This window comes from Aptenodytes forsteri, unplaced genomic scaffold (genome assembly GCF_000699145.1).
Source record: "Aptenodytes forsteri isolate BGI_AS27 unplaced genomic scaffold, ASM69914v1 Scaffold603, whole genome shotgun sequence".
Classification (NCBI taxonomy): domain Eukaryota; kingdom Metazoa; phylum Chordata; class Aves; order Sphenisciformes; family Spheniscidae; genus Aptenodytes; species Aptenodytes forsteri.
This window is the reverse complement of record NW_008794156.1, coordinates 126,761-140,663: the sequence shown is the minus strand read 5'-3', so window position 1 is coordinate 140,663 and position 13,903 is coordinate 126,761. Positions and strand designations below refer to the sequence as shown.

General features: G+C 41.7%; 1 protein-coding gene across 1 annotated transcript; it reads left to right on the top strand.

The window, feature by feature from the left end:
- The first annotated feature begins 5,205 nt into the window (after nt 1-5,205).
- On the top strand, nt 5,206-6,144 carry LOC103899616 (olfactory receptor 11L1). The gene has a single exon (XM_009280118.1). The coding sequence runs from the start codon at nt 5,206-5,208 to the stop codon at nt 6,142-6,144; it is 939 nt and encodes a 312-aa protein (XP_009278393.1).
- Nucleotides 6,145-13,903: the final 7,759 nt, after the last annotated feature.

Below are 13,903 nucleotides of genomic sequence, written 5' to 3'. Positions count from 1 at the left end.
GTTGAACTCAGCTTGTTTGGGATAACTCAATGACTATGGGAGAAATTCCAGTCAAGCCAAGATATATTTACCTACCTCTGCAGTCCTCTTGTTTCTGTGTTCCATCTACTAAATCAGGGAGGAACTGAAGTATTTGATATTTCTTCAGCAGCCCTAGAGACATGGTCCTTGTTGCATTGCCAGTGCTCTCTAAGATGAAATCATAGAAAAGGCACATGGTCAACACCTGAGCTCTGCAGCGACCTCTCCTGAGACCTGTGTGATCAAGATGAAATGGAAGATAAACTGAAATTTACAGCCAATCTCAAAACACAACTTGTGTCTCCATCCTTTGGCTGTTGAAAGCATGGATCTCCAGGTACTCCAAACCTCTGAACTCCAGAACACTAGGACAATGAAGTCCGTTAATGAGAAGCACTTCTGTGTCAAACTGCCAAATTCCATAGCACTTTTAGGTTGGAAGGCCCTGTGGGGGATAAGAGGAAAGAAGGACATTTTAGGAGCAAAGCCCCCAGTGTGTCCTTTTGACTTATAGTCTGCCAAGGAAGTGAAAAACTTTCAATGTGGCCTGGAACAACCCACAGTTCCATCCTCTGAATGAAGGAAAGAGAGCCTTAGAAATTACATGATTGGTTCCTCTGTGGCCAGAAAAATAATGGTTTGATTTTTTTTCAGTCCAAGTGTGTAGGCTCAAGGCCCTCTGTTCATTCTGGGCCGTCACTCATTTGCACCCAAATGCTGCTCCCTACTGAGAAAAAAAGTGCTTATGCCATGTGGGTAGCAGTCTCAGCTGTGTATGGGAGAAGGCTTCTTGAGAGGCTGTGGTGAGAAGACTCCCTCTGGTCACTCCATCCTGACTTACAGCTCTTCATTCCTCAACCAGCATGGGGAAATGGGCCCTTCTGAGTTCCCTGTTGTCATTTGCCCTCCTCTGCTCTATGCCACTTGCCCTCCTGGACACGTGACAGATATAAGGGATCCTCGTTCCTAGCTCCCCATTATCACAGGTGTTTTGAGATGAGAAAAGCAGTGAAGACCCAAGGATAGCATGTCCTTCTGCATCCTACCCATCCCTGGGCAGGAATCTGTCCATCAGCAGGCCACGGGGAGACAGGGAGACCCCCGGACTCTGGGTCGGGCTATCTGAGTGCAAGTGTCAACAGTCTTTCAGGCATAGAAGCCATTTCAAGCTTTTCCGTTTGGTTTGTTGGTTCTGTTTTGTTTGTCTTAGGCACATTTCCTCACTTCCAACATAGAAGCTGTTAGATTGACTTCTCTTCATACAAACACACTTGTCTTCCCTGATCTTACCTCTTCTGTTCCAGCTTCTGTTCGCTTCATTATCAGAGGAGAAAGTGCAACTGAGGCATGCCAGCACATCTTCTCCGCCTTCTCTCATCACAGTAGTGCGTAGGACAAGCCCTTCTTGAGCAACAACACAAACAAGCAAGACACTGGGCAGGGGGAGTGTACACTGAAGTTATGGTGAACAGGAACAATATCTGTATTGGTTTCTATCAGTTAAGAATAATTTCTCAGCAACATTTCTAGTATTTTTGCTCTAGTAACAAAAGTAAGGGTGGGTTGGGGATATTCTTACAGCTGCAAAAAATATTCTGTTGTATGCAAAGGGGCAGCAGAGGTTCAGTTTCATCATGGCTCTGCTGATCTTTTGGGGGGCTAAAAAATTTACATTAGTAAGACACAGGCCATAATAGATTTTTCCTCATGTTCGTCTGCTCCCTTATGGTCTCATTTCAATGTGAGACTTTAATACCAACTTAGTTTAGTTTGCAGCGTGTATGAATAAGCCATACATGTGTCCTGTCTCCGTGCACAATTAGTACCAGGATCCAACTTCATCATCAGGGATACCTCATTCCTTCTGTTACGCTAGAACGGGCTATTGACTTTCTCTAAGTAAACTCTTTGAATTTAAAATTTTGCTTGATGGTGATTTCAAAAGTGTGTTAATAAAGTCAAGGGGGAACCACTAAAATTCGTGTTACTGTTGAGTAACAACGGTTTGTTCTCAAGGCATGAAACAATACAATGATATGTTGTTAACATTAATGACAACAAGTCTCCGTTTGGCCTCCAAATCAAAGCCTATCATATGAGTAGCTACTACTGCCATGGGCCTCTTAGATATTTCAGAAAGCAACAGAAACAGCCCTGAGTCTTAAGAGACTGATTTCAGTTAGAAAGATGCCTGGAAGAAGTCACTGTATTGAAGAAGGCAATGGATCCCATTTTAGCAAACTGGGAACTGTCAACATAGATACAACTGGCGATAAATCATGCCTAATCAACCTGAAAGCCTTATAGGATAGCCTTCTAGGATTCGCAGATGACAGGATAGCAATAGATATCATTTACCTCAACTTTAGAAAGGCTTTCAATACTGTTTCCCACAATACATTGTATACAATTTGGGACATTACAGTCTGGGTAGGTGGACAATCAGGTGGGTAAAAAATGGTTCAATACTTGATCTCAGAGGGTGATGATTAGTGGGTAGTACTATGCCTGAAAGCCAACAATAAGGGAAGTACTATAGGGGTATCGTCTGTCTTGTTTAATGTGTTTATGAGTTACTTAGAGGAGGCAACAGAGTTTACTCTTTTCAAGGTGGTGGATGACACCATATCAGGGTGACTAGATGGTATGTTCAAATGCAGAACTGCCATCTAAAGAGACACAGACAGACTGGAGGAATGGGCCAAGAGAAACCTTACTAAATTCAACAAGAACAAATGCAAAGTCCTGTTCCTGAGAAGGTAGACCCCCCTTTCAACAGCATGGACTGTGGACTGAGTGACTGGGGATCGGCTCTGCTCAAAAAGGCTTGCGGGGTCTTCTCAGATAGCAAGCTGAACATGAGCCAGAAGTGTGCCCTGACAGCAAAGACGACCAAAAGGATCTGGGCTCCATTAAAAGGAGCATAGCCAATAGATCAAGGGAAGAGATTATCCCCCTCTATTTATTCAGACCTTGTTAGATCACATCTAGATACTGCTTCTGGTTTTCGGTCTCCCAATAAAGACAAGTAAATTATCAACAAGCTGGAGTGAGTTCAGTGGAGGGCTACAGGATGGCCAAGGGGCTAGAGCACTTTCCCTGTGAGGAGAGGCTGAGGGAGCTGGGCTTTAGCAGCTTGGAGAAGAGATGGCTTTGGGGGGACCTCATAGTAGCTTTCCAGTGACTCTCTTTTGTACTGTTAAATCTACTTGGAAGTAGAAAAATCATGAGAAAATTTTCTTTAAAGTTTTCCTCATCAGTAAGCTTTCTGTTTTAAAAAAAAAAGTATTGAAGAATTAGGAAGATAGGCTTTTATGTTTTACTCTTTCTGGATCACTGATTGAAAAAAAATCATAAATAGGAAATAAGTAGCAAAAAGTCTTTTTTTCACAATTTTTTCTCTTTTATTTCTTCCTACTTTATTCCTGTAAAATTTGTGAAGGTAATCAGAAATTATGAAAATTACCCTTGAAAGCCCGTCCCTGGTAAACAAGCAGCAACATGCTTTGCCTAGACAACTTTCCCAAAGTGTCACTCAGAAGATGTAGTGGAAAGATATAGCCTGAGTGAAATATACTGTGAAAATATCTCAGACTGAAATCTTTAATGTATTTTTGTGTGCTTTAAAAAACTTTTATTTTTCAAAATAGAATTTGGCTTTAAAATTATTTGAGCTGCTACATATGAACTTCTTCCAGAAAGCAGTTTGGTTAGCTGAAAGATCTGTAATGTTTCTGGTGAATTTTGGATGCAGTTTTTCCAGAGGGTTTCTTCTCATACTAACAAGCTTTTCCTTGCAGATGTGTCATCAGTCCATTGTTGCTCGGGTGCCCCATGGAGTGTCTCCACCCATGGGATTACTCCCCAAAGATCCTCAACAACGATTGAAATCAATGCTTGGCACAGTTCAGCCTTTATCTGTGTCTATCTTTATGAAAGTTAAGACTGACCAGGAGGTAGTTCAGTCTAAAAAGGTTTCTTTCCAGTATGATGTTGTAGTCAATGTAAAGGTTTAGTAATAAGACTCAAACTACAGAGTAAAGGATGATTAAATTCACCAGGTAACTATTTTTCTGATACTGTCATTAATTGTGCCTCAACCTAAAAATACTAAGTTACTCATGTATCCAGTCTGAGACAAGGACCTGAATGCAGATTGAAACCTAGCACTACCTAATGTGTTCACAGCTTAGAAAACAGCTCTGTAAAAATTGGACACATACTCAATATTTTGCATATTGGTTCATATGTAAGTAATCAGATACCACTGCCATGTGCATCAGCCTTATTATGGATATGGGAAATGGAGTTTATTCTTATGAACTACATCATTGCTCTTAATCAATTTCTAGTAACAGATTATTCTCTATGGTTTCCATTCTTGAGGTGGAAATTATATCTTTACTCATGGTATTTAACAAGAAATTGTAAGACTGCTGGTGAATCTGTGTGCAAGTTTGTACTCCTCCATGACAGAGCATTTTGAGACACTTCTTATGTGTGCCCTTGTATGTGTATGTTCAGGACCATGCAAATGACTATTTTCATTTTTATAAAAAATTCATGTGTGCATTAATGAGTGGAATTTCAATGCAATAACTTCTTATGTGTGCCCTTGTATGTGTATGTTCAGGACCATGCAAATGACTATTTTCATTTTTATAAAAAATTCATGTGTGCATTAATGAGTGGAATTTTCAATGCAATATGCGCTGTTGATTATGTATATGAGTTTTTATATTTCTTTCAATGAAAAGCAGATTGTTGGGGGGTGTATGAGTTCATGTGCTATGTATGTGTAAGTTTATGTATACCTTTTTACTATGGATTAGTATAAGTGATATCTTTATATATTTATGTACTTTCTTATACATATCCTGTGTGCAAGTGTGGAGAGTGGCTGTCTACTGGACTATTTGCAATTCATCCTATAATTGTCTATGTGAAGTTCATTAAATACATGTTAAAACATATTTCAGGAGGGAGAGAGAGCAGGATAGAAGGGAAGGAAGGAGGAAGGGAGGGAAGGAGGGAGGGAGGACAGACTGGTAGTGACTTTGATGCTGTTCCCAAAGGTTTATTTGAGAATCATAATCTTTATAGATAGTGCTTTCACCACTGGAAGTTAACATATGTTGATATTGATTATTTCCTTAGCAGACAAATCCTAACTCTTTCCAAGAGATGACAAATGTTACAGCAATACTGGAATTCAGGCTATTGGGCTTCAGTAGCAACCCACACTGCCAGATCCTGCTATCCACAGTGTTTTTAGTTATTTATATTCTCACCATCCTAGGAAACATCATTATTATTTCAGTGGTGACACTGGAGCCACAACTTCATTCACCCATGTACAAATTTCTCAAGAACCTCTCTTTCCTAGAGATCTGTTACACCACCACAATTGTACCCAAGATGCTGGCCAATCTACTGGCAAAGAGGAAGAGCATCTCCTTCTCAGGATGCATGGCACAGCTTTATTACTTCATTTCCCTGGGAGCCACTGAGTGCTACCTCTTGGCAGTGATGGCATATGACCGATACCTTGCAGTCTGTGAACCCCTGCACTATGGTATGGCCATGACTGCTGAGTCTTATACCTGTCTGGCTGTGGGCTCCTGGGTCACTGGTGTTTTCACTGGTTTTCTGCCCTGTCTGATGGTCTCCAGATTGCATTTCTGCAGTTACAACCTCATTGATCACTTCTTCTGCGATATCTCTCCACTGCTGAAGCTCTCATGCTCAGACACCACTGCCGCAGAAACTGTCATCTTCATCCTCTCTCTCCTGGTCCTTTCCAGCTGCTTTCTGTTGACTCTTGTCTCATACCTACTTATAATTCTCAGTATACTGAAGATACCCTCTGCTTCTGGAAAAAGAATTACCTTTTCCACCTGCAGCTCACATCTCATGGTAGTGACTATATACTATGGTACAATGATTTCCATGTATGTCCGTCCCACCTACAACCTCTCCTCAGAGCTCAATAAGGCTGTATCTGTGCTCTACACAGTGGTCACACCCCTTCTGAACCCAGTAATCTACAGCTTGAGAAACAAGGCATTCAAGAAGGCCTTGGAAAAAATAGTCATCAGACACCATTGTCTTCATTCTTTCTAAGTTGGGAACACTTCAAGACTGACTTGTTGATATTCAGGCTCTTTGTTGTATTCTGACTTCAGAACAGGTTATTGTCATGAGCATGAGTAACAGCAACAGTTGTTGCTGCTTTTTTATAAAAAATAATTCAAGGCAGTTATTACTGTAACCCGAAATGACTCCTGGACAATACAATGTTTCATTTTCCTCTTTTTCTTCTTTTTCCTCTTCCCCTCTCTCTTTGCCCACCATTTAATTTACTTTTTATTACTATTATAATTACTACCTGAATTGCACTTTTTTTCTTATTAGTGCACAGACACAAAAACACATGAACATTCAAAGGCTAATATGTGATTTTAAATTTACAAATTATATATGTGTTTCTTTGCTTGTAGATTTTTCTCTTGGTTTGCCTGGTCAGTTTTTTCTAATTCACTGATTCAGAATAAATGTCATTATGTTTTTGTTATACTTCATTTGGGGCATGTGAAACCAATCTCTTGACATAAAGTAGAAAAAGTGTATTTGCCTTTTAAGAGGAAAATGTATCTCAGAAACACACTTTTACTGTTACTTTACAATAATTTAACACTATGAGAAGTTAATGTGATATAGCTAAATTTATTAAGTGTACTGTTCCTTTCTCTTCACCTTTAGGCAACATTTCAAGTGCTGAAACATCAGTGCATACTCTTACATTACTAGATTTAGAGTATTCAGAACATCTGCTGGAGATTGTGAGATATGACAGAGAAGCCTTAGGAGACTTGCATCCTTCTGCAGCAGCTGCTTTATTCCATTGAATGACCTATGGACCCAAAAATGACATTGGTGGTAGGGACTGCAAAGAGGCAGAACAGTCTGAAAGACACACAGCTACCATGGTGCTGCTAAAGACAGACACCAGACTGAGTTCTTACTGTTGTCTGCATCTGGAGCAATTAAATTGTCTGTACCCATGTCTTCTCACCAGCTCTGGCTGGAGAAGAAGGTACTTAGGAGCCAAGGACAGAACGGCACCAGAGTCTGAAGACTACCCTGAAGACTAACATCATAAGATATTCAATGCAAACAGCAGTGAGAGTAGTATTGCCTGTCTTCAGCCACTGACAGTTACAAGCCTTAGACTAATCAAGTCAGCTAAATCTGGATTCATGACACCTAGTTGAGGAGACCAATTCAGGTGTGTAAAGAGAAACCACTAGTGATATCCTTGTGACATATTAGATGCTCCAGAGTAAAGTTTTTGGTTGGTGGAATTGGCACTGGATCTGCCAGAGACCAGCCCCTCCTTTTGGAGTGACAGCTGGAGGCCATTCAGGACACTGTAGGGCATTTACAATGACCACAAATGCGTGTATTTAGGCAGCTGATTTTCTTCCCAGGCATAAACTTTGGATGACATGAATGGCTTTCTATAAAGCACTGATGACACTGAGTAGCATTTCAGTTTAGTTCCTGTCTAAGATACCTTAAGCTATTGGAGACACCCACTGGGGCTGGCAGACACGGAACAGACTAAATGGGGAACCTGCACTTATCTGGAGGTGGCCATAAGAAGATATGCATACATGCATAATATCTAATCAAAAACTAAGGAATTAATTTTTTTGGCATTCCTTTCTGATGTGCAATCACTTATCTGCAGAACCTGCATGATTAACTCTTCAGGTCTGACACAATAATTTATGAAATCATAGGAATAGGCTGTGGCCTGTTCCAGCGCCTATTCCAGAGATCCCTTCCCACCTGCATCATTCTATGATTTCCCACACGATTTCCTTTTCCATAGAGCTGTAGAATCATACAACAAAAATTCAAATAAATTAGATTATAGGACAGCCCTCTCATTAGCTATTGGCAAATTATGAATAAATATCATTGGATGGCCGGGCCCAAAAAGTTGTGGTGAATGGAGTTAAATCCAGTTGGCAGCCGGTCACAAGTGGTGCTCCTCAGGGCCCAGTTTTGGGGCCAGTTCTGTTTAATATTTTATCAACTATCTGGATCGAGTGCACCCTCAGTAAGTTTGCAGACAACACCAAGTTGGGCGGGAGTGTTGATCTGCTTGAGGGTAGGAAGGTTCTACAGGGGGATCTGGACAGGCTGGATCGATGGGCTGAGGCCAGTTGTATGAGGTTCAACAAGGCCAAATGCGGGTCCTGCACTTGGGTCACAACAACCCCATGCAATGCTACAGGCTTGGGGGAGAGTGGCTGGAAAGCTGCCTGGCGGAAAAGGACCTGGGGGTGTTGGTCAACAGCCAGCTGAATATGAGCCAGCAGTGCGCCCAGGTGGCCAAGAAGGCCAATAGCATCCTGGCTTATATCAGAAATAGTGTGGCCAGCAGGACTAGGGAAGTGATTGTGCCCCTGTACTCGGCACTGGTGAGGCCGCACCTCAAATACTGTGTTGAGTTTTGGGCCCCTCACTACAAGAAGGACGTCGAGGTGCTGGAGCGTGTCCAAAGAAGAGCAACGAAGCTGGTGAGGGGTCTGGAGAACAAGTCTTATGAGGAGCGGCTGAGGGAACTGGGGTTGTTTAGCCTGGAGAAAAGGAGGCTCAGGGGAGACCTCATTGCTCTCTACAACTACCTGAAAGGAGGTTGTAACGAGGGGGGTATCAGTCTCTTCTCCCAAGTAACAAGTGATAGGACAAGAAGAAATGGCCTCAGGTTACACCAGGGGAGGTTTAGATTGGATTTTAAGAAAAATTTCTTCACCGAAAGGGTTGTCAGGCATTGGAAAAGGCTGCCCAGGGAAGTGGTTGAGTCACCATCCCTGCAGGTGTTTAACAGATGTGTAGATGTGGTGCTTAGGGACATGGTTTAGTGGTGGACTTGGTAGCATTAGGTTAATGATTGGACTCAATGATCTTAAGGTTCTCTTCCAACCAAAATGATTCTATGATTCTATGATCATTTTTTAAACAGCCTTAAAAATAAGTCTATCACAAGTCCAGGAAGAGACTAGGAGTAGAGTAACTGTGTGCACTGAATTCTCACAAAACTGGAAGAAATTAAGGGCAGCTAGAAGTTTTTGCAAGTGCAAAAATATCTAATGATACCCACAAGTGAGGTGCCTGCAAGCAGCCTTGATTTGTGATACTGAAGATAATACAAATCAAATGTTTGTGGGGTTTTTTTTCCACTGAGAACCAGCATGGTCATGTGGAAAGATCCAGAGCAATCACGTTGTGAGTGGAGCTTTAAAAAGACCTCTTAATGAATGGTCTGTAAACACACATGAAGTCAAAGATCTCTTTGTATAGTCGGTCACGTGGCGGTGGCCTGATTGCTGCTGATGGATTTACCATGAGGAATAGGGATGTGAAGCACTCTGAACTGCCTGGTATGGAGATTCATTAAAGAATTCTTCTACCACCAAAAGCAGTAGGAGCAGAAGACAGGCTTTAGCCCAAGAATTGGCACGCCAAACAAATTACTTCAGGACATACAGGAAGAGAGTAGTAGATACTCGTATCTGACCAGGTTATCTACAAAGAGACATTTTTAAGAAATTATTCACCTGGCCTATTTACACATCTATACCACAGGAGAGATACTTATTACCCTGGAAGTGCATGCTTTTCATTCACTAATTGCTGAGAGAATACTAGATGAGTGTGGATATCTTCACTGTAGCTGTGACTGAGAAGAAACTCAGGCCAGTTGCTACGGCCTGTGGCTTCAACCAGCGAACACACCATGCAACTACGTTAGCCCTGGAAAGTGTAAATGTGACTGTCTGGGGCTGGTGGAGGCCTGTGTTACCTCAGTGTTATGGCCTGCCACTGGACCACTTAGCATAACACAGTTCAGGCATTGCCCTGAGGACTAACTTTCAAAGATTTACAGCATTAATGTGCCTAAACACAGACATCCAGTGCAATCTAAATGACCATAGGGTATCTGAGACATTTAAGGGCTGACAGAACTGACCCTTTAAACGTGGAAGACCAGCACCTTGCTGGAGGAGCATCTGAGTCTAGATAGGATACTTTAGGTATCTAAAATTAATTAGACAGCTTTACTTGGGAAAATGCGAGGTGGGACTCAGTTTCAGATTGAATTATCTATAATACTGGGTGTGCACAGGTGAACTGGTTACCCTATCTTCCATTGTAGACAAAGGAGATCTAGACAAAACAGTCAGTGGGCCATAGGGAGGATTCAGCCTACCCGAGCTCACACCGAGGGCTCAGTTGAGGTCTTTGTATACAGGCATCTAGTACAAACTCAGATGTCCTACGTTATGCTTCCTGGTCTCCATCTACCTCTCCATAAGGGGCACGAGGCTCACATAAATCTAGTACTGTATCTGTCTGTCCCATGTGGATGTCTCAGAAACCTTAGTGCATTCTGACAAGGTGTTAGACATCTGTGCGTGCTCAATGATGCCTACAGCTTTGGTCAGCTAAACTGCATCCGGAACTGCATGCACTGTATGGGAAGATCTTCATTCTACGTGCTGTGAATTCAGGCAATGAAGTCCCTTTCTGTAGGATCAGGCTTCTTCCTTTTTTATTCTCACTCCCTATCTCCTTTATTAGATACAAAAAAAGAAGAAGCAACAAGAGTGGTTGAAGCTACACCAGGCTTGGGTCTTTGAGACACAGAAGGCAGATCTTGACATAAGTCACTGCGGTGAGAGACAAGAACTCTCACCACAAGTGATGCTGCCACTTTTCCTCTGAGGGAGTTTGAAGTGAGCTGAGTCACAGCACGCATCCCACTCCTTCAGTACACATGAAATCTCTGCAAGTTGTGTAAGAAAGGTTATCGTTGCTGGTTGAGTACCATTATTCTGTCCCATACTGCCTCCCTCAGAATGGCATAAGCACATGACTAGTCCCTGTTATCTTTCTATTACTCACAGAATATTATCACTCTTTTAGAGATATATTGGGCAACCCAGTGAAAGAAATCTGATTTGTACATGGCTATTCATTGATGAGAGAACTGAGTAAGAAAATTTTATGCATTTGTCTGAATTCAGGTGGTGGCAATAGAAAAACACATTTGCTTTGTTTCACTGAAAAGTTCATGATAAATGGCAGAGAAGTGATGATGTTTAGAAACTTTCAAAACACCATGAGTCTGCATTGTTTTAGATTAAATGAATCACACTCTTGAAGTACCTCTTTTTCTTATGAACAACAACATGATTCTAGACAGATAGTTGACCTATAGCTTCCCCAATTCTAGCTGGCCATACCCAGAGTACTATGCAAACTTGGACCCGGGACCTCCCGCTCCATGCCTAGTTTGCTTGCGAATTGCACGCACACACACACACTTACACACACACACACACACACACACACGAGGTTTGGGGAATATTCAAACCCTCTGCTCTCTCCCCCAGCAGCTGGCATCAGGCATGCAGGTTGTAACCCAATGGTCTCATTCCACTCATGCCTGGCTACCCAGTAGTTGACACTTAGTCCTTACAGCACTCATACACATCTGGGACAGACAGTGGTTACACAGAGACATAGTTAAGAAAGGATTTAATAAAAGGATAAAAGGATAAGACAAACTGTGGTGATCAGGTACAGAACTTGGTCAGACAAGCATACTGACTAGCAATGGTTCACACATTAAGGGTCCCTTTTAGACACGTTTCTGTCTATTCCTCCCAAGTTTGTCCCTGATCCTGATGAGTTCGTTCCCTGCACAGTCCTTCACCTATTTTCATAGCTCCACCCCGCCCCCCCCGCCCTTAAATACCCCAAATCCTGATATTCCTCTTGTTTCCTCCTTCTTATCACTTACAAAGTCCAGGTGGTCCTCTCCAAAGCTTTGCCTGGAGTTTATTAATGGCCCATCAACTATTAACTGGACACTTTTGGTCTTTGGCATTGTCTTCCTTACCTGTTGTGTATCAGGTTTGTGTCTCTGTTTGTTGTTTTTGGTTTCTCCCTTTACTTATTATCCCCTTTGGCATTCAGAAGTCCTTCACTGGATATCCTTAATGAATCAGGCACTCTCACCTTCCACATACCCTTACTATAACTTCCATAACTACAGGCAAACCTCTTCACTATACAGAGCTTATGAATGGTAATGTTTGCCTCCAGTAGGCAGAGAGCTTTTGGATATTTCCTTTCCTTTTAAGCACAATGATAATAATACTTTTCAGGACTTTTCAGTAAAAGAAAAAGATAGTGACATATATCCACTATATAGTGGCAAGTGTTATTTTGCTACCCCAATATAGCAGCTAGTAGAGAATTCATCTCATCTACATATTTACAACATAGAAATCCATCTCTAAGACAGCCTCTGCCTTCTTCTTTCACTGGAGACAACTAACTCCAAAACTGAAATGCCTAATAAAGGATTAATCACTTTGAGGAGGTGATTTTATAAAAAGGACTCTAGATGGCAGACTTAGACTTTGGGTGTGTCTACACTGCTAAATAACTTAACCCAGGGTTTTCTCTGAGGTTATTGTATTCTAGTCATTCAAATCACAAAAATGCTTGTTCATTCTTGGTTGCCCTATTAGATAGAAAGAATGAAATATTATCCTCTGAAATGAAATCTGGCTGTGATTCTACAAATAGCTCACTTAAAGAACTACTTTTGAGTTAGCAGAGTGGATGAGACCAGGCCAGATTTTACTCTTTTCACTAAAAACAGTCTTCCACAACTACTTCATCATTTGCCCTCTAACACCTGCACACAACCCCCTGACATAGCCTTGGGAATGACACACATATCCTCAGCATCAGATTATATATAAAAACATTACTGTGAAGGGCTGCAGTCTACCATTCATTCTATTTTAGGCATTTTGAATGAAAAATGAGTACATGGCAGAAGTGTTATGTCTGAGAAACAGAAATATCACAGCGGGTCTTAATGACACTTGGGCCAAGAGCTATGCAGCGTGGACACATTAGGAGGTTAGCCACCAGCACGGGTAGATATGAGTGACTCTGTACACCAGGACTGGAAGCAAGGGATCATGCCCTGAAGCAGATGCTTTTAGTTGTGTAGGATCTGTTAACTTCTGCATCAGGACTAATCACCAAGGTACACCATGGAGAGAAGCAGGTACTTCTAAGTCATGACTAATTTCATTCTGATGCAGAGGTCCAAAACAGGTAAATTGAATTGCCTTACAGAAGTTACTGTTTCTTTCTGTTGATAACAGAAGTCCTGGTGACTGACTTTGTTGTAAAGATCTAATTTTCTTTCACACTGTATATGATATACCATGATCTGAGATTTTATTGGTTCTCTAAGTCGTCATTGAGGAAGATATATCTTTCTGAGCTTGACTCATCTGTGAGGGTGAAGTGAAACGCATGACAGGTATTCTTATCCTTCTCCACTGACTGTAAGAGGGATCTGTTCAGCTGAGACTACACTTCTGGCTCATGAGTAACTGACGTTAGGCAGAAGATATCTTCTCCTACGTGATTTATAAAGGTGATTTATATATTATACATTTGTTTATAGGATAGTTCAGGTTGAAAGGCACCTCAGAAGGTCTCTAGTCCAGTATCACACTAGAAGTACCTGATCTCCACCTAGGAGATCAGACCAGATTGCTCAGAGCATTATCCAGTCTAGTCTTGAGAACCCCCCAGGGTGGAGACAACCACTCTGAGCAACCCCTGCTTGACTGTCCTCATCATGAAAAAGTTTTTCCTTATAGCCAGCCTGAATCACTTTGCTTCAAGTTATGCCTGTTGTGCCTTGCCCATTGTGAAGAACTCGGCCCCATAATCTTAATAAGCTCTTTTTAGATGTTGGAGACTGCTG

Bases quoted from the DNA above. Each gene is read 5' to 3' on its own strand.
- LOC103899616 (XM_009280118.1), top strand. From the start codon at position 5,206: ATGACAAATGTTACAGCAATACTGGAATTCAGGCTATTGGGCTTCAGT.